The following is a 22,124-nucleotide window of genomic DNA, read 5'->3' on the forward strand; positions in this document are numbered from 1 at the left end:
GTAAGTAAGATGAGAATTTTGAGTTAAGATGAAAATTTAAATTATTTTTTTTTAGTATTATTATTGTTTTGGGATTTGAAAAGGTTAAATTGGAATTTGAAAATTTTAAGTTATTTATTGTATTTTATGTGAAATTTTGGAAAAGTTGTAATGATGAGATAAAAATTTTGAGTTGAAACATTTTTATCAAACCTGCCCTAAACATTCATTTTTGACAGCAAGAAAACTCACTAAACCTCAATATGACATCAATATAAGAGTATTATTAAAACATAATATAATAAACAATTTCATACCTTGATTGCAGTAAAAGATCTTCAATTAGAGAGTTTCACACTTTTGGCAATTTCCACTCTAACTATTCTTTTAAGGCAGTGGAAAATCCGTAGACCCCTCCAACAGTATAACGTTACAATCTCGAATTCATTATACTAATCATCTAACTCTAATAGACCATGATAATTCTCAGTTGCATAATCTAAAAGGATTTAATTATCATATGAATTCGATATGTTGGCCAGGTGGTGTATGATTCTTTATATTTTAGTAGTAGAGCTTTTAGTAGATTTATAGCTTTAAATATTATTTAACCAGTTTGTATTGAATTTACGTCTATGAATATTATTTATTGCAATGGCGCCGTGGCCATTGTTGTGTGCTTTGATTTTGATAATTGTTTGAGGTGCTGCCATGTACCCATGGTGATAAACTTTGTTGTTTTGAGTATTGTTCATGTTTATGAATTTGTGGTTTTGGTTTTGTCAATATTATTTTTTATATTTTTCAAATCATATTTTTACTGGTGCATATTGTTAATTTCAGCAATGAGAAAATTTAATTGAGAAAGGACAATATGTATAATTCCAATATTAGAATACTATTATTAATGGATGACGGAATAAATAAATCCACACTTCTATTACACCAAAAGAAAATCTTCAACAAAATTGTTTCATCCTTTCAACAAAGACATGAGAAGTAGTCTAGTAGACATAGAAGAAGAGAAAGCGGAAGAGGAAGTAGAAGAAGGAAAAGAAATGAAAATATTATTAAAATATTGCATAATAAAGAATCTCATACCATGATTACAACGAAAGATCTTTAGCATGAGAATTTTAGAATTTTCGCAATCTTCACTCTAAGCATCCATTTTGGGCTGCAAAAAATCCTCCAAAACAACTAATATAGTCTATAAGACATCAATATAAAAGTATTATTAAAACATAGCATAATAAATATTTTCATACCTTGTTACTTAACAAGAGAGCTTTCACACTTTCGGCAATCTCCACTCAAAAGTAATCTTTTACTTTAAAACCTCTAATCTTTTGTACTAAAAAATTAACTCTAATAGATCATGCTAATCCTCAATTGTATCCTCTAAGAGGAGTCAACATTATGTGAATCTCATATGTTGGCCAAGTGGTGTGGGATTCGTTGTATTTCAGTTATAGAGTTTTTTGATTTCTTACTTTAAGTATTATTTGTGCTGTCGGAATTAATTTTGTAGCTATGAATTGTTTATTGAGTAATGAGGTCGTTGTTGTGTACTTTGTTATTGAGAATTGTTTGAGGTGATAGTGATGCCATGGACTCATAGTGGTGGACTTTGTTGCTTTGAGTATTGTTCATGAATGTGGATTTGTGGTTTTGGATTTGTTGATATTATTTTTTATATTTTTTTTACTGGATTACATTATTAATCTCAGCAATGAGAGGATTTAATTTAAAAAAGAGAACACGTTAGATACCAACATTAGAATATTATTAAAAGCATAATGGAATGAGTAAATCCATATCTATATTGCACTAAAGAAAATCTTCAACGGTTCCATCCTTTCAACAAAGAAATGAGGAGTAGTCTGGTAAACATAAAAGAAGAGAAAGCAAAAGAGGAAGTAGAAGAAGAATATAGAAAAAATACAGAAAAAGATTATTAAAATATTGCATAATGAGGAATCTCATACCTTGATTCCAACGGAAGATCTTTAAAACGAGTTTTAGACTTTTTGCAATCTCTACTCTTAAGTATTCATTTTCGATAGCAAGAAACCCACTAAAACAACTAATATAGTCAATATGACATCAATGTAAGAGTATTATTAAAACATAGTATAATAAACAATTCCATACATTGATTGCACTGAAAGATCCTTGACAAGAGTTTCAATCTTTTGGTAATCTTCACTCTGTATTTTTTTACAACGGTAGAAAATCCATAGCCCGCTCCACAAGTATTACTTTACAACTTCTAATTCGTTGTACTAAAAAACTAGCTCTAGAAGACTATGCTAATCCTCAGTTGTATCGTGCAAGATGAGTCAAAATTATGTGAATTCGATATGTCGGCCTAGTGGTGTTGGATTCTTTGTATTCCAATAGTAGAATTTTTAGCAGATTTATAGTTTTTAAATATTATTTGTGTTGTTGACATTGTTTTTGCAACTATGAATATTATTTATTGCAATGGCAGCATGCCCCTTTTTGTGTACTTTGTTATTGAGAATTGTTTGAGGTGGTAGTGATGTCATGGACCCATGATGGTGGACTTTGTTTATTTGAGTATTATTTCATAATTGTGAATTTGTGGTTTTTGATTTGTCAATATTATTTTTTATATTTTATCAAATCATGTTTTTAGTAGTGTACATTTGTTAATTTCAGCAATGAGTAGATTTAATTTTTTAAAAAAAAAAAAAAAACATGTTTGACACCAACATTAGAACACTATTAAAGCATAATGGAATGAATAAGTCCATACCTCTGTTGCATCAAAAGAAAATCTTCAACGGAGCTATTCGATCCTTTCAATAAAGAAATGAGGAGTAGAAATAGAAAGAAGATATAGAAGAAGAGAAAGAGGAAGAGGAACTAGAAGAAGAAGAAGATAGAAAAAATATTGGAAAAAAAGCAACCAAAAGATTATTAAAATATTCCGTAATAAAGAATACATATCTTGATTTTAATAAAAGATCTTTAGCGTGAGAGTTTTAAACTTTTTGCAATCTCCACTCTAAGAATTCATTTTTTACAGCAAAACACCCACTAAACCTCAATATGACATCAATACAAGAGTATCATTAAAACATAACATAATAAACAATTTCGTACCTTGATTGCAATAAAAGATCTTCAACTAGAGAGTTTTACACTTTTCGCAATCTCCACTCTAACTATTCTTTTAAGGCGGTGGAAAATCCGTAGCCCCCTCCTCCATGATAATTCTCATTTGTATAATCTAAAATGAGTTAATATTATGTGAATTCGATAGGTTGGCCAGGCGGTGTAGGATTCTTTTATACTTCACTAGTAGAGTTTTTAGTAGATTTGTAGCTTTAAATATTATTTGATCTGTTGGTATTGATTTTGTGTCTATGAATATTATTTAATACGATGTTGTCGTGGCCATTGTTGTGTACTTTGATTTTGTTAATTGTTTGAGGTGGTGCCATGGACCCCATGGTGGTGGACTTCGTTGTTTTGAGTACTGTTCATGGTTGTGAATTTGTGGTTTTGGTTTTGTCAATGTTATTTTTTATATTTTTCAAATCATATTTTTAGCAATGTACAGTGTTAATTTCAGCAATGAGAAGATTTAATTAAGAAAAGAGAATACGTTTGATTCTAATATTAGAATATTATTAAAGGATGATGGAATAAATAAATCCATACTTCTACACCAAAAGAAAATCTTCAATGGAGCTTTTACATCCTTTCAACAAAGAAATGAGAAGTAGAAATAGAAGGAAGTCGTAGAAAAAGAGTGAGAAACAGGATCTAGAAGAATAATAATATAGGAAAAAACCCAATGAAAAGATTATTAAAATATAGCGTAATAAAGAATCCCATACCATGATTGCAACAAAAGATATTTGGCACGAGAGTTTTAGAATTTTCGCAATCTCCACTCTAAGCATCCATTTTGGACTGCAAAAAATCCTCTAAAACAACTAATATAGTCTATACGACATCAATATAAAAATATTTTTAAAACATAGCATAACAAATATTTTCATACCTTGCCTGTACTTAAAGCTCTTTAACAAGAGAGTTTCACACTTTCAGCAATCTCCACTCAAAAGTAATCTTTTATGATGGTGGAAAATCTATGGCCCGCTCCATAAATATTACCTTAAAACCTCTAATCTTTTGTACTAAAAAACTAACTCTAGTAAATCATGCTAATCCTCAATTGTATCATCCAAGATGAGTCAACATTATGTGAATCCAAGATGTTGGCCAAGTGGTGTGGGACTCATTGTCTTTCAGTGGTAGAGTTTTTAGATTTGTAGCTTTAAGTATTATTTGTGCCATTGGCATTGATTTTGCAGCTATGAATATTATTTTATTCCGATGGCGGCATGGTCGTTGTTGTGTACTTTGTTATTGAGAATTGTTTGAGGTGGTAGTGATGTCATGGACCCATGGTGGTGGACTTTGTTGCTTTGAGTATTGTTTATGAATGTGGATTTGTGGTTCTGGATTTATCGATATTGATTCTTATATTTTTTTATTGGATTACATTATTAATCTCAGCAACGAGAGGATTTAATTTAAAAAAGAGAACACATTAGATACCAACATTAGAATATTATTAAAGCATAATGGAATGAGTAAATCCATTCCTCTATTGCACCAAAAGAAAATCTTCAACGGAATTGTTCCATCATTTCAACAAAGAAATGAGAAGTAGTCCAGTAAACATAGAAGAAGAGAAAGCTGAAGAGGAAGTAGAAGAAGAAGATAGAAGAAATATAGAAAAAAGATTATTAAAATATTGCATAATGAAGAATCTCATACCTTGATTCCAACGGAGGATCTTCAACATAGTTTTAAACTTTTTGCAATCTCCAATCTAAGCATTCATTTTCGACAACAAGAAACCCACTAAAACAACTAATATATTCAATATGACATCAATATAAAGTATTATTAAAACATAGCATAATAAACAATTTCATACCTTGATTGCACTAAAAGATCTTCAAACAGGAAGTTTCACAATTTTGACAATCTCTACTCTTAAGTATTCTTTTATGACAGTAGAAAATCAATAGCCCGCTCCATTAGTATTACGTTACAACCTCTAATTTATAGTACTTAACATCTAACTCTATTAGACCATGCTAATCTTCAGTTGTATAACCTAAAAGGAGTCAACATTATGTGAATTCGATAGGTTGGACCGGTAGTGTTGGATTCGATATACTGCGGTAGTAGAGTTTTTAATAGATTTGTAACTTTAAATAATATTTGTGCAGGTTGCATATATTTTGCATCTATGAATATTATTTACTGCAATGACAGATTGGCCATAATTGTGTACTTTGATTTTGGTACTTGTTTGAGGTGGTAGTGATGCTATGGACCCATGGTGGTGGACTTTGTTGCTTTGAATATTGTTTATGATTGTGGATTTGTAATTTTGAGTTTTTGTCAATATTATTTTTTATATTTTTCAAATCATATTTTTACTGGTGTACATTGTTAATTTCAGCAATGAAAAGATTTAATTAAAAATAGAGAACATGTTTGATACCAATATTAGAATATTATTAAAGCATTATGGAATCAATAAATTCATATGTCTACTGCAACAAACGAAAATCATTAACTGAGCTATTCCATCTTTTCAATAAAGAAATTAGAAGTAGAAGTAGAAAGATGACATAGAATAAGAGAAAAAAGAAGACGAAGGACAAAAAAGAAGGTAGAAAAAATATAGAAAAAGAAAATCAATCAAAAGATTATTAAAATATTATTTAATAAAAATTGTCAAAAGATCGTTCCATCCTTTCATGAAAGAAATGAGAAGTAGAAGTAGAAAGTAGTAGAAGAAGAACAAGGAGGAAGACGGGGAAGAAGATGAAGAGAGTGAAAAGAGCAAAAAGCATTAGGAGGTGAAGAAGCGAGCCTTGAAGAGAATGAGAGAAAAAGAAAGTGGAGAAAAAATTAATAATAAATATATTGTATAAAAAAGACTGGGGCAGATAGAGGTGTGCATCAAAAGTATTAAATGCTCCAACCTGTTACTAAAACCATTTTGACCTCCTAAGCCATGTCTATTTAAAAATATGTACTACATTTTATATAAATGTCTATATATAAAGACTAATAAAACATAGTGTAATAAAGAGTTTCATACCGTGATTGCACCAAAAGATTTTCAATGAGAGAGTTTCACACTTTTGGCAATCTCTACTGTAAGTATTCTTTTCGTAGGTGGAGAACCCACTAAAACTATAGCTCATTCCATAAGTATTGCATTACAACCTTTAATTTTTTACACTCATATTGTATAAGGATTAAAAAAACAAACTCTACCAAACCATGTTGATCGTCAGTTGTATTATTCAAGTGGAGTCAACATTATATGTGAATTCCATATGTTGGGCAGGTGGTGTTTAAGTCATGTTAAATACATATTGAGAAAATACAGCTTTAATTAGTAGACTTGTACCTTATGATAGACAGATAGTGTTGGATTTGTTGTACTATTTGTGGAATTTTAAGTAGAATTGTAGCTTTAAATATTGATTGGGTTGTTGGTGTTGGTTTTGAAGCTATGGGTCTATGTTGTTTTGATTCTTGAATATTATTCATGATTGTTAATTTATGATTTTGTTTGTCGTGTTTTTCTATTTTTTGTTCTATATTTTGATTGATTTAAATTTCTAATTTGATAATTATCAAAGTTTAATGAAATAAATAAATCTATACATCTATTGTAATTTGTACCAACAAAATATCTTCAACGGGGACACCCTTTTGGCAAAGGAAATAGCTGACCAACCATTTTCAACGCTACATAAGGAAAAACAAATTTCTTTTTTAAAAAATGACTAACTAAAACGTATATTACGAACCCAAAGCATAATATGCCTATGTTGCCCCAATCTCTTCATACTTAGTTGGAATGAGCATAAATTCTACTAAATGGAGGTTTCTTCTAAATAAAGCTTTTACAGACAGAAACTCGTATACGGTATTTTTTTTTTTTTTTTTGGCTGAATAGTCATATACAATATTTATTAGGACTGCTAGGATGGACACCAAATGTACACCTTACAAGGGCTTCTAGCATAATATTTAAAATTAGACATGAAATTCAACAAGTTTAGAAGATTTGATCTCATCTTAACATTAAAGTCCGGCTGCATAAACAGTAGAGAGAGAGAATCTGGCTCGCCCAACTCAACTACTTCTAATTCGAACATCAACCTTGATGTTCTGTTGAGTACTTGGGAATTATTTTGGCATCCACAAGCAGCGTGTGTTTTAATTTAAATCAAACAAAGAAAAGGAATAGCATTGAAAATCATCATGCAGAAAGGTTACTATAAACAGAATCGATGAGACTGCAACTCAAGAATTAAGTGAAACCAAAATCATTCAAGGAGATTAGTTTTGAGATACCTCCCTCTTTTATCTTGCTGCTTGTGAATGAACCGGTTTCCTGCAAGGCAAGAATATTGTTAGACAAGCAGGTGACTTTGAGAGAGAGAGAGAGATCTTCCCTTCAAGAATCGAAAATGCTCATTTGGATGACACTTTGGTCCCAGCATTGAACTATGGGTTCCAAACCTCTCTATCCATAAGTTGTGAGAGATGAATTTGTAAAAAGGAGAATGATGACATTCACAGTATGTATGTAAGTAATGGTGTGTGTGTTCATATAAGATTTCTTCCTCAAAAGAAATTGGAATTATTGAATTGCACTTTCAATAAAAGAATTACACAAGAACAGAAAGGATTGTCCCCACATAAATTTGCGCCCAACTAACTAACGTCAAGAAACCATAGAAGACAATCCTTGAGTAAAACTTTGAAGGGGTGAAAAAATTGAAAATCAAATAAGGAGTTTTCCACAACCTTTTGCTCAGCTCCAGAAACTATGTACTTTGCAACATCAGTAGAGCAAGTAAGCTTATCTGCTTTCTCATCAAGGATCTCAATGGAGAATTCCTACTTAAAAGACATAACAAGCTCTAGCTTGTCCAAGCTGTCCAGGCTCAAGTATTTTTAAAAATTATTTAAGTTAAGTGAAAAAACATTAATTTTCTTTGATCATGGGCTAGATTTTGTGAAACGTGTATATCAAGATAGAACGTTATCCAACAGGCAGGATTGTTCAATATACAAAAGATACTAGCATGTACAGTATAATTTGTGATTTGTTGTTTCCCCAAACAATTTAAGAGGGACACATAACACAGTAACTTTGGAAGACATCTATCAATTACCTTAGAGGCATCAATTTTATCAAATTTCTGAAGTAGTTCAAGCACTCAGTCCATTATTTTATCCAGGCTGGTTATTGTTGATGAGCACATCTTGCGACTCAATTGCTTGAGCACATTCCAATTGTCAGCTAATAACCACCTTTCAGCTTATACCTCCACCCTCACATACCTCAAGATGGAATCTCTTAATACTCTGCCTTTTCAAAAGAGCTGAGAAAGTAGGAAAAAGTTAAACAATACAACTCTGTTCCAATATGAAGCAAAATTTATATGATAAAAAGGATATGAGTAACAGAACGGAAACTAGTTAATAACGAGAGTGGAATGAAGAAAGGAACTCGTAAGTTTGAACCAGTTAGGAAGGTTCTCAACATCTACAATGTTTCTTTTATTCTGTATAAGTGCATATACAATACCCATATTATGCAAAAGTAAATGATGTTTATAATTATGAAAAACTTGACTTAGCTCGGACTTATACAAACTTCAACATTTTGGCAAAGATTCAACTTCACCTAAATATGTAGCCTACACTTGTATGCGGCAAGTAAGGTCTAGCATGTGAAAACTACTCGATCCATCACCAAATACAGGAGGTTTTACCAGAAGAGGAAAATAGCAAGAACCTACAGAAGAATACTAACCTCTAGTAGTATCTAAGCATTGCATACCTGTTGGTGATTGGGACCACAAGTATTTTATGGCACCAAGGAAACACCTAGGTAAAAAGTGAATGCAAAACAAGCAATTGAAATTTGCATGTGCGAAACCTTGAAATTTACAAATTGCTTACAAGCCTATTAAAAAACACATACTGATAAGCAATAGCATGCACGAGTACATGGCAAAACTATTTGAATCTAGTCCAGGAAACTTCCCAGTTAATTAAACAGGTTTTGTATGCTCTCTTCAATAGCAGATCTTGGACGCTCGATCAAGTTGATTTTGGATCAAGGAAATCAACACGGGGATGCTACAAATAGAGAGGGGTTTAGAACTCCAGAGGGAGTCAGAAACACCTCTGGACTCTTGCAGAGGAACGAGAAAGACCAAAGCAGAAACATAAAAAAGAAAAGGAAAAAAAAAAAAAGCCCAACCTATCAAACAGATTTGCCGTGGGAGTAAAGGAGGAGAACAGGGGAGTGAGTCTTCTTGTATTAGAGCTTGTACCGTCCGTCTACGTTCTTGAAATACGTCTTCAGCCCCTGAGATTGCTCATTCATTGTAGATGAAGACGATGTCATGCACCGTGGACGTCGTGCCGACGCACCCTGTTTACGCAGTCGTTGTTCCCGTTGTGCATCATCATCTCGACTCTTTCCGTCTCTCTGCTGATCTCTCCTTGTGTAAAATCTTTCACGCTCTGACATTTTCGTAGCTCTCTCTCTCTGATTCTATTGATTCTTCTCTTCCGAGTCACTGTATTTCTCTCTCTACGGAGTATATTTATTCTAAGAGTATACAACGGTAACATGAAATGAGGAATCCAACGCCTGTTCTCTATAGTTAAGTTTTGAATTTTCTAGGCCGTTGGTTTTAAAATTTAAATTCTCCACACTTGTATTCGTTTATGTTTATAATTTTCTTGGCGTTAATATGCTAGTAATTCTAAGCCGAGCATGGAACCCTAAACCGCCATCGCCTGTCACAAGACAACGTTGCCAAAAACCAATACCTCGTCTAATTTCAATTTGCACCACTTCAGCAAACTGAAATGGCTAGAGATCATCGTACCAATAAATAAAAATAATGAGAGCAAGAATAAAGTCAATCGAAAACCCATAGAATATGAAAGCTCATTGTAATAGGAAGGAATGGAAAAGTGATAGTTTGACAATGACAAGGTCTGGTTAGACAAAAAATGAATATGAGACATAAAGCTGTAAGATAATACATAAATTAAGGTGAATAGATGTAAAGAGGGATAGAGGCAACAAAGAGGGGGATCTACTTCCTTTAAGGTTTGGAGAGACTATTGGATAGAAAGAAGGAACCAGAGAGTTTCGATATTACTTTCTAAGAGCTAAGTGATTATAGAAAGTTTAGTGAGAATGAAAAGTTTGTATTCAACTATGTTTATAGTGAATTTTACACTCAAAATCTTTAGACATAGATCTCAATACTGAACTATGTAAATATTTTTATGTTCTTTATTTTCAGCCATATATCATTAAACAAATCATGAATGATCACTCCAAATATACCACCACCAAGAATCACCACATGAGAGGAGATGCCTGAGTTTTGATCTCACCACCTCGATTCAACATTGAGAAAACTGCACTGATACCTCCAAGCTATCATCCTTTCTGCCGTGAGACATCCAAATCATTGAGTTTTAGTACTCAACATTCAACACCTCTAATTATAGAGTAAAATGGATAAAGAAAAATGCCACATGCATGTTATACCTTGAAATGATTGAAGTAAAATTATTTAAATAAAAAATGGCAGGTAAGAGTCACCTTACGATTGATGGGTAGGGAAATTAAGTGCAAATCCAAGTATCTGTTTAACTACTCCAAGGCAATTTTGCACATTAATACATTAGTCCAACTTACTTGTCACCCTTTTAACTAGGTCAGGTGCGATCTCTACAGTTTTTTATCTAAGTAATGATATCCGCACAACACATGATTTCACAATATATTTCATAGCACATGTTATAAAATAAGGATATTCTTGTAAAATGATTTACTTTTATAATGAAGTTTACAAAAATATCGTTCCTTTTAAAATATTATTGTGTAAAATGTTATAAAAGATGATGTGTTTATTATTATTTTTAATCCCTAAAACGGTGAATAATCAATTCTAATGCTTTGATATTTCTTTAGAAACAAACTGATCTGGTTTCCTTTTCGGGAAATGAAGATGCCCCAAAAATGTCATTTGATGTGGCAGTTTTGAAATCACTTTCCAATTAATTCTTAGCAAAAGGATACCGTTTAATTTCAAGAATTTTAACATTTTCTTCTACCTTTCATTATGCATTGAAAAGAACCCGTAATTGTTGAGGTATGAAGAGTGAAAATCTGCTTAATTTAATTTTGAAAACTATAAATCAAGTTGAGTTTTAGGACTCGTTTGGACACTGTGTATCTTAAAATTTTGTAAATAGTAATAAAACGATCTGTAAATAGTAATAAAATTATTTGAATTAAAGTATTTTATTGCGTTTCGAAAAATGAGAGAATTTTTTTTCAAATAAATATATTATAAAGTTAAAAAATTATTTGAATATAATTTTTGTTTTGCCTTTACCTTCTAGCAATGAATCGACATTGTGGTGACCACTACCAATCACGAAAGGAGTGAAATTCGCAATTATGGCTATCGATGAGTTCAGTAGGTGGAATCAGAAGCCCTAGTTACCGTTACAACTTGGAATACAATGGGAGAACGTACGTTCCCTCGGAGCACGGTGAACTATGACTCTACTCAAGCCACCCGCAAGCCATCAGACAAATACAAGTAGAAGCCGTAAACAAGACATTTATAGGGAGCAAGTTTTGAAAAACATGTGACCAGTCTTCTACTTAAAACTACTGAAGACGACAAAGCTACATAGTTGGAGGTCTCTTCTTGTATCATTGTAAACCAGTTCACAGCTTCGATGTGACGGGTGGATTTGGACTTCTATCCTTCCTAATTAGGCCCTCTTGAGTTAATGATACAAGAAGCCGCCATTTAAGACATGCAAAGACCAATTGATGACACAAGATTCATTTGGAAGGAGAGAAGTACCAAATGAACAATGTTATTCATCTTAAATGTTGTCATCTTTAGGAACACTTGCTGATGCGATGTTTTTCAAATAGTTTTATATATCAACGACTTAAAATATGTCATATATAATAATCGTGATTAGGAATGATAAGATCTAAGATGAAGAGTATCATTTCTTATAAATTTGTAATGAAGTCTTTACCTCTCCCTTTCTATCGAACATTTGGCCCGAAACAAAGCCCCGTGCATTGTTGGCAACAGGACTGTAGATCTAACAAAAAAAAAAAAAAAAACCTAGACTCATTAGCACCTCAACAAATCTAAGCATGAGAACTAAACGTTGCCAGACATGTACCACAAAAAATATCCAATTATCAGCTCTGACCGACCGGTGGAACCACATCCTGAAAAGGAAATATGAAAACAAATTACGATAGTTAATGAAAAAATGTGGCAAAGAAAATACTCTTCAATCAATATTGCCAATGAAGTCAAACGCATATACTACATGTATGTTAAGATAATCTAGTTTGCCAACAAGAGATACATCCAAGTCATGACCAGAAATATCATTTCTGAAAAATGAGAGATAGGCCTGCTACCCACCCTATGCGGGTGAGGTGCCAGGCAGGGTTGCTGGGCTGGCTAGATGCGGGTACCACCCAAAACCCCAAGGAGAGCAGCGAATCCATTCAGAAACACATTTAAATAATGGATACAGAGAGTAAGCAGCTCTCTAGACTGAAACAGTAGCCTCACTTAACTTTGTGCTTCTCATAAGAAAGCTAAAACCAGGCCCATACTGCATACAAACATGTTCTCAAAAATATTTTAAACATTTGTCAAATAACTTGGTCACTAATTACTTCATTACACTGGTAGGACGGAGATACTTACGAGTGGTTTAGACTAACAGAAATCGTCTCCAAATCCATCCTACGGTGGGGATTCAAACTTACATTAAGAAATATTAGATCTGATGCATATGCCACAACACATCTACAAGCAACCAAAACAGGATGCTAAGAAAAATAATAGAAAAAATAAAGCTAATCGAGCCTTCGGCCAGAGCGTCATTAATCATCTGATGAAGAGGGTAGTCCAGATAATCATAAATTATAAATACAAGAAAAAATCTGAATTATTCGTTTAATCATAGATCATCATGGCCTTACTAATCAAGTTCACATGGTATACTAGCAATTCAATTGTGTAAATTGTCAAACAGAGATGTGATGTGGCAGGTTGCCAAAATACACTAGCAAATTTTTTATTTTTATTTTTATTTTTTATCAAGACAGTAAAATGTTTCCTCGAAATCAAAGCAGACAAAAGGACAATGGACCATATCGCATGAGCAATACAAATACTCATCCCGCTTTGTTCTAATCCAAGCAAAGCATAATCAACCAGTAAACTTGGAGACAAGTTTGTTAAAAGGCTTGCTTACCTATGCAAAGCCTGGTCATCAGAGAGTTTATCCCTTGCTCTCAACCAATACCTCAAACTGCAAGACAGTAAACACGTACCCGTAGGATTGGCATGTAAACATGGATATGCACGCCACCAAACAAATTTCCAGAATTTGTGAGGTGCATATTCAGCCCTAAAAAAAGATGAGTATCTAACACATTAAACGAGGATAACCTTGGAGGAGATTTAAACCCATATGTTGAAGTGCTGGGCTCACAAAAACGAATCTCTATGGGCCAAGGGATATATTTTCCTGTCACCACCATGTTCCGATAAGTCCTGAATCCAGGAAAACTACAATTAGTTATTTAATACGAGTTTTTCCTTGTTACTGCACCTTAAACATTGTATTTTGATTGTGATCTTTGAGAGAAGGGGGGGGGGGGGGGGGGGGGGGGGGGGGGGGGGGAGGGTTGGAACAAATGAAGTAACTAAAAAAAAAAAACATAAAGACAACGGCAAAAGGCTACTAATAGATATCCATCTCTTTCGTTTTCTGAAAATAGAAGCATAGAATTGATAGCATTAAAAAGTTCGCTTTAGCCAAAGCTGACAGATCATATGTAAAGCAAAACTTTTCAGTGCGTAACTAGCAGATGAACCAGAATTTACAACATGGTTGCCATTCCCTTCATTCTTGGGCTTTAGCAAAGCACCTACAGCCTACCCTGATTTCCTTTAAAGGAGGCTCACAAGCTTATCAGAGTAGTATCCAACATGCGTGAAAGCACATTTATTGAATGTTTGTTTCTATTGATGAAGGCTTGCATGCATCTTTTGTTTTTAACATGGAGGAACACTATGCTTTAGGAAGGTATTCTGTAATTTGAGAATTGTTGAAATGGTTCTTCCAAAACTGGAGCAGACAGCCTCTTTATGGACAAGTGCTCCCAGGTTGCATCCACATAACATATGAATCTCAGAAGAATGTGGGAGACTTAGACCAACCAAAAGGCTGGTATGCATTTATACACACTTAGTAAAACAATTCTTCATGTTTATGAAGGTATAATAATAAGCCCAAGTGTATCCTAGGACTCCCATGCAGCATGGATAATAGAATAGTCAATGTGGCAATACCAAAATAGCATCTTCTTCTGATACTTTTTTTTATAGGTATCTTCTTCTGATAATGCAATTTTATTAAAAGTAGGGATGGGCAAAGCCAAAGTAGACAGCAAGTACAAAAAAAGGAAGCATAGCAATAAGAAGAAAAAGAGCAAAGTCTTTCTCTCATCTCCAAAGTAAGTAAAGGTGGACAAATATGCTAGTTGCCAGTGCCCATCTGCAGCCAGGCATGTCATGTTTAAGCCAACATTCATGTCATCCCTAACCATCTTTCTTTAAACATATATTCGCTGCCAGGGGAATGGTGAATTCCATATAGATCATAATTTCGTCAAAAAAAAAATCCTAAAATGGTTTTGCTTGCTAACTGGGGTAGCCTTATACCAAAACCAAAAGTTACAAAATGTGAAGTAAAGAACTTCTATTTTTTGAATTTCATTATAAAGTTCACCCATACGAGAGTGAGGAATGAAAACCAACAATCGACTTCACACTTTATTGGATCACGGTATAAATTTCTCCAATTAATTTCCAAAATCTCAATTGAACAAGGACTGTAGGGCTTAAAAGAATAAGGCATGTCCAACACTGTAAACTCAAAAAGGTTATAAGCAGAGGCAAAGGCACACATGAGTATTGGTAACGATGATGGTTATACCCGTCCATACATGCACATCCGCATGAAAACAATCATATAACAATTTACAAATAGAGCGCAATAGCAGTTAACTATATAATCTTACCTTGGAAGAAGTGGATTGGTAACGAAGCTCTCATGAACCTCCTCCATTGGCCGAAGCTGCAAGTCAAAGTTCAATAATAACTACAGAAATAAACAGGAAACACTAAGGAAAGTGAATATTATTTACCATCTCTGGCGGGGGTACAGCAGGCATTGTTACTTCTTGGTGGTCAAACCCTTCTTCTTCTTTCTGCAAAATCAACTTAACTTGGTTATATTTATTTACTTTCGAGAACTAAGTTAAGCTTTATTGATAATAAAAAAGTGTGTAATCCAGGAAAACGTGGAGTATACAGGATATCCACCCAAGCTAAAAAGTGAAAAAAAGAGAAAAAGTCCTGATTACTAGAAATAGAAAAACAAGATTGGGCAATCATACATAAGAAAAGAGTTCTAAAGAAAACATCCTTCTACCACCATTTCCTCACAATCCACTAAAGTTCACTCATTCTTTTCCCACCAAATGCCCACCACATAACACAAGATGGGATCAACTTCCATTTAGTAGCCCCATTTAGAAAACAAAATTTCTCTCCTACATAACGAAAGGTCTTCCACTCTATACAGCATAACCAAATTAAGCTTGAACCATCCAAAAATAGTGTTCCCTAAAGCACTTGCAACATGAAACACAAAGATGGTCAAATGTCTCCCCATTTCTCTTGCACGTACAGCACCAATGCACGACTACAATTTGACTCTTTCTATGACTATTAAGTAAGGTTCTTCCCGAGTGCTTGAGTTCAAACAAACAACGCCATCCTCAGTGGAGCCTTATTCCTCCAAATTTCCTTCCAATGAAAGAGAAACTACCATGAGGAGATAATGCTCTTTAAAATGATCTAACATCAAAAGTCCACTCGCTTTGATTGAGTCCAATGAAGCCTATCCACCCCATCCCTTCTCCATCATATGGAGTACAATACATCACAAAAACAAGTGATAATCCCCACCTCCCCACCTACTAAAATTCTCCGACTAGATTACCTTTAGGGCCTTCTCGCCACACAATGCATCAGGCCAGAACCTTATCTTAGAACCATCCCCGCCCCAAATCTGGTAAAGAGAGAGAACTCCTCCCAACCCATCCAAATATTCTAGACCAACACCATGCAAACCATTAACTGCAAGAGAACACCACCCACTCATTCACACCTGTATTTCGCATCCACCACTACCCTACAATAATTTTAACATTCTAAAAAAAAAATAGCAACATAACCACTTTCCCAATAAAGCTCTATTAAACAAGATAAGGTTTCTAAAGCCCAAGCCTCCCTCGAAAATTGGAGAGCACACAATAGACCACTTTACCAAATGGAACTCGGTTCTCATCATTTAAACCTCCCCACAAAATGTCCCTCTACAACTTCTCCAAATGATGAGCAATACCCACCAGAGCAGGAAACAGTGACATGAAATAAGTAGGTAAATTTGATAGAGTACTCTTAATCAAAGTTGTTGTTTTCCCCTCAGACAAATATAACTGCTACCATACTGCCAAATGATGCTCCAACTGAATGATATCATCCTACAAACATCTTGCCTTTAAAGCAACACCAACGGGAGGATGAAGAAACCTGCACCCAAGGATAGTGGCCAAGCTATAAACATTTTCTATAGAACCAATGGGAACCGATCTCGAATTTTCCAAGTTGATCTTCAAAAATAATAACTGCAATGAGCAAGGAGTATAAAGAATCCCCTCACAAAAACTTAATGTATCTTTTGCAAACAGAAGATGAAGAAATAACCAGCCCATTAACAGCCCTTGGTCCCATAGAAAAGCTCGATAATAAACCCACATCCTCCATTGCTGATATCATTTTACTCGTAGCTTTCATGGCAATGACCAAAAAAACCATTAGGAGTGCCATTCACTAATACCAAGAAACACACCATAGAGCTGCAGAAAGCTATCCAACTACAACATCTCTCCCCAAAACCACACATCCTCATCATATACAATAGAAAATCCCAATTAGCATGGTCATATGTTTTTTCTATACCCAGCCTACATAATAATCTAGGTACTCCAAATTGAAATCAGGAATCAAGGCACTCGTTCGGCATGAGTACCGAGTCCAATATTTACCTCCCCTTGACAAAAATGTTTTGTTGAGATTGGAGATAATCTTCTCCAACAACAATTTCAACCTATTTTCCAAAACTTTAGCAATGATTTTGCAAACCCACCAACAAGACTAATAGGGTGAAGATCCTTAACATCAAGGGCCTTTGGTTTATTCAGGCTAAGAGCAAGAAAAGTTGTATTAAATTTCTAACAAGCTTACTCTAGCATGGAAACACCTTTATAATGACTTCCTTGACTATCTCACAACATGTTTGGATAAAGGTCAAAGAAAAACCAACAGGACCTGAGGCTTTATTAGCAGTAAGAGATCTCTCCACTTCTGAAACCAAAGTATCCTGAAATCTTCTCTCCAAACAATTCTTCCCATCCTCATAAAGAGAATCAAACGAAAGCCTATCCAACATGGGTCTCTAGTCATACTGTTCAATCTATAAACTCTTGTAAAAGACCTTGGTTACAATCACGGCCAAATTCAAGGATTCCAACTGTTTTTTTTATAAGTAAAAATTTATTAATGCCAATAGGCGTAGCCAAGTACACTAGATGTATACAAGAGAAAACACCTAGTTGGGGTGCAATAAAAAGATAAAACTCATCTAGGAAAATGGACCTAACAAAGCCCTAGCACAAGCCCAAAGACACGCCTGCACCAAACCACCACCAGCGCACCAATGCCTATCCCACCAAACCAGATTTTGCCCTTACACCAAGCCACTGTAAATTCCCCAACACACTCCTCAATACTTGTAAACTCCGAAAGGGCCTACTCCACCAAACCCGTATTCCAACTGTTAGAAACTGGTAACATATCAAAGGCAAGAAAAGTGCATGATGATCATAAGATTTTAGAACTGCTGGTCAAAAGTCCAACTCCAACTCAAAATAATGCAACCAAATTCTTACTTGAAATGAAGCGAGCAGTGTGAATATCATGTTTCCCTTTTGGATTGCATCTACTCTTCGGGTAGCAAAGCTTTTTCCATCACAAAGCCGATGAACTTCATATATAAATGGCTCTACAAAAGCATATGTATACCATTAATGACTGTCTCACTTATTTGTTATATTTGATGAAAAGGATAATAGACAAAGGTACCTGAAAATTTGTAGCATCTTTATTAAATAAATTTAAGCAGTGGGTTAAAATTATGAAGATATATCATTAATTCCTGTAGCAGAAAACAGTATATATACCAACAGTGCATAGATATACAACCTGCTGAGAATTTTGACATGCAAACTGCAAGCACAAAAACCATTTGAAAACCATAGTTTGTTCATACTTCTAGTTCATTATGATTCACTCAAAAGTATATTGGATTTCCATGGAGACAACAAGAGGCTCAAAGACAAGCATGCTTAAACATAAAAAGAAATTCTGAAACAGGGCCTAAATTAGAAACGGAGCCAACTAGGAACCTCCAATCACTTTTCTGCTGAATTCACTATCAAGTCTTAGTTGTGTATTTCTTAAGATGAAAGGGACCAATATAGAAGGAGGGAAAGTCATAGGATGAATCTACCAAAGATCTTTTTTTTCTTTTCTCAACAATGTAAAAGGTAAAAGGTAACCTAAAAGATAGAGACGTCCAAAATATTCATTATTATAAAGTCTAGTCTCAAGATGGTAGGGAACAAATTTTTCTCTCACAACTATATGTTTAAATTTAGCTAGACTAGGAAGTACATGTATCTGCACTCAAAATGTAAACGAAGTATTCCTAAAGAATTGCAATTGAAAAGAAAGAGAAACAAGAAAATCTACAAATGTAATTGTATAAGGGATGCCAAGCTCACAGACCACTCTAACAAAGATCACCAAAACACTGATTGCAGGTCAATAATAATTGATAACTCCTCACCACTAGATGTAAAGTTATTTATTTCCTTTCCCATCACCCGCATTGATCAAAGGGGACAACATGCCAAAATTAGAACTCCTTTACTTTCCAAAACCATTAGCCCACTCAAACAGCAGATCGATTTGCTTCTTTGGCACCACCCATTTGATTCCAAACACAGTAAGGACAAAAGATCACAGATCGCTTGCTATTACATAATTATTCGAAAAATGATCTCCATTCACAGTTCCACAAGTACACTACACATAAACTCCCATCTACTTGAATAAAGTTCTTTTATTGGGATTTTGTGGTGTCAGGATTTTCCCTAAAGCTCCTGTCCATATGAGAGAGAGAGAGAGAGAGAGAGAGAGAGAGAGAGAGAGAGAGTGAGTTTAGCATTAGCATTATTAGGAACCTTGCAACACTGAATATCCGTCCAAGGAACTGCACTCACTGGAACCTCTTAATAGCTCATATAAAGAACAAACATTGAATCTTCCTAGATGATGGAGGTTACATCGATTGGTTGCATGAGGTAGAACATATTTTTTATTACAAGAATGTCCCGGATCGTATGAAGGTCAAAATGGTTGTCATCAAGCTGAAGGGTTGAGCATATGCTTGGTGGGAGCAATTAAAGTGGTCTGAGAAACGACAAGGCAAAGCCAAGATTGGTGATTGGGACAAGATGAAGGGCAGGCTCAAATAGCTATGGAGATTTGAGATAATGAGGAATTTGCTTGAAAAGGCAAAATCCCAATTGTTTCATAAAAATAAAATACGTAATAAAATAAGATGCTTGCCAAAAATTTGGCTCACATCATAATCAAAATCATATCTAAAAGTGAAAGTTAAATATTTCCATAAAAAGCAAAAAATAACTTAAATTGACGCTTTCAAGAGGAAAAGAGTTGATTTCTCTCTGTTTTGCATCTTTTCTCATTCTCAATCCCTAGTTTCCTTTGATTAACTAGCCGTCGGAACAATTTTAATTCTATCCAGCGTTAGATGATCAACTCTTCCACATGTTGGAGTTTTTGAATATATTATTCAAATAGAATCATCAGACTCCAACTCTCCAGCATGAAAGGTCCTATAAACCTGATATTTCATGAACGGACTTCAACATCGTCAATAAACCTCAAATAAAAATATACAGGAGCATTTTTACCATAGTAAATAAATAAAGAATTGAGAAACAAACTTTCAGATGTAATTCCCACACCAAACAGTATGCTAACACACTCTTCTACACCATCCCGGCCATGAAGTCAATACAGCCTACAAACCTCCCCTAGCCTGCCCTAATATTTCTATAAATACTACCCCCATGAATACTCCTCACCAACTCTATTATCCATTGGCCTCACTTTAAAGCATATGATGCCTACCACTTCTAGAATATCTCCAAACCTAAAGGAACACTTCCACCTACCCAACTTCCCTCTCTGGCTCACCATTACAAGTTAAAAAGCATGGGAGATCATGGAACCCATTGCCTGAACTACCTAAAAGAAATACTGGAAGGGCTGAAATTAATCAACACCAAGAAGTGTAGAGTAAAAACAAACTTTTTTTTTTAATTGGCACCAAGTGTTAGGGACAAAAATCGTCCAATAGGCCGAAACAAGAGAAAGAATCATCCATAGCCCACGGTGGTGATTCGGGCCTTGAGGATGCAGTCTGGAGACCACAATGACAGTTTGGGGGAGTCAGTACGGTGCCCATACATACATCCATAGCAGTAAATGATAAATGAATATAGGAAATATAAAGAGAGAATGGGACACACAGATTTCCGTGGTTTGGCATAGAGCCTATATCCAAGGATTTGGAGGGAAAATCCACTATAATGGTCTCTCACATCTCACTATACAATGGGATCAGTGACCCCTTTAGCCTAGAGTAGATCATATCTCTGGAGTCTCTCGCGGTGAAGTTGAAGAAGCCCTCTCAATGATCCAGCCAAAGTTACCTAGGAGCCTCTCTCTCTCTCTCTCTCTCTCTCTCTCTCTCTCTCTCTCTCTCTCTCTCTCTCTCTCTCTCTCTCTCTCTCTCTCTCTCTCACACACACACACACACACACACACACACACACACTAGATCGTCCCCTCTCCTTTGGGTAGGAAAGCCCCCTTTATTGAGGCCTTGGTTGGTGAGGAATATTAGCTTTATGTCACATCACCATCTCACTTTGTGTCTAACTTCATTTCCCAAGCTCCTGACACTTTTCCTTGTCTTATCATCTTTTCCTTTTTCTATTCCCTCCTACTTTTGATGAGGGTCTGCCAATGGACTAGGCTTAGAATGCTATTTTGGACCTAGTATTTTTACCCCCAACACCAGGTGTCCGGGATCAAAGTTCCGACTAATTATGGGGGTGAACAAACAGTCAGCAAGGAGTTTCCCAAAAATGCACCTCGGATAATTCAAAAAAAAAGTCCCCCAGTCCGATGGCCCCTAGAAACTGTTCTAACCTTCAACTTGGAGGGAGCATCAGACATGGCCCTTACCACTTAAGCCAACCCCCCAACCCCTAGGGGTTGGTTAAAATGCTCGAAACAATCATATCCCTCCATGTTTCTCCAAGCACCATCTCTTTGACAGATAAACTAAGCAATCCTAGTTACATGAAGAAGCTTTTTTAATATCTAACTTCAAAACCAACCTGGTAGTGTGACTTTTGAACCCCAAATATTCATTTGAAACAAGCAATGAACCCAAGGTCTGTCTCCCTGCCACAAAAGCATGTTGACACCCTGAAATTTACTTCTCCAGCACCATATTCATTCTTTTAGCCAGAACCTTTGCCATAGTTTTATAAATACTCCCTACCAAATCAATGGGCCAAATATTTGATGACATAGCACCAAGTTTTTTAGGAATCAGCATAGTGAAAGAAGCATTTAGAGACTTCTCAAGCCTCCAGG

The 22,124-nt window shown here is 34.9% G+C and overlaps 1 protein-coding gene across 5 annotated transcripts in view; it reads right to left on the bottom strand.

Annotated features, from left to right (window-relative positions):
* Nucleotides 1-899: 899 nt before the first annotated feature.
* LOC122309874 (acyl-CoA thioesterase 2-like) overlaps nt 900-22,124 on the bottom strand; it is a 61,065-nt gene continuing 39,840 nt past the window's right edge. For 2 of the 5 annotated variants that reach the window (XM_043123629.1, XM_043123619.1), the window contains exons 9-16: nt 18,254-18,366; nt 15,383-15,445; nt 15,257-15,312; nt 13,620-13,724; nt 13,423-13,479; nt 12,328-12,376; nt 12,175-12,243; nt 11,534-11,926 (exon numbers count right to left, since the gene is read on the bottom strand). In XM_043123629.1, coding sequence (XP_042979563.1) covers nt 11,849-11,926; nt 12,175-12,243; nt 12,328-12,376; nt 13,423-13,479; nt 13,620-13,724; nt 15,257-15,312; nt 15,383-15,445; nt 18,254-18,366 — 590 coding nt within the window. In that variant the 3' untranslated portion in view covers nt 11,534-11,848. Of the gene's footprint in view, nt 9,217-9,340; nt 10,553-11,533; nt 11,927-12,174; nt 12,244-12,327; nt 12,377-13,422; nt 13,480-13,619; nt 13,725-15,256; nt 15,313-15,382; nt 15,446-18,253; nt 18,367-22,124 lie in introns of those variants that run through there. The other 3 variants (XR_006242546.1, XR_006242545.1, XR_006242544.1) reach the window with 3 other exon arrangements.

Source organism: Carya illinoinensis, chromosome 1 (genome assembly GCF_018687715.1).
Source record: "Carya illinoinensis cultivar Pawnee chromosome 1, C.illinoinensisPawnee_v1, whole genome shotgun sequence".
NCBI classification, from domain to species: Eukaryota; Viridiplantae; Streptophyta; class Magnoliopsida; order Fagales; family Juglandaceae; genus Carya; species Carya illinoinensis.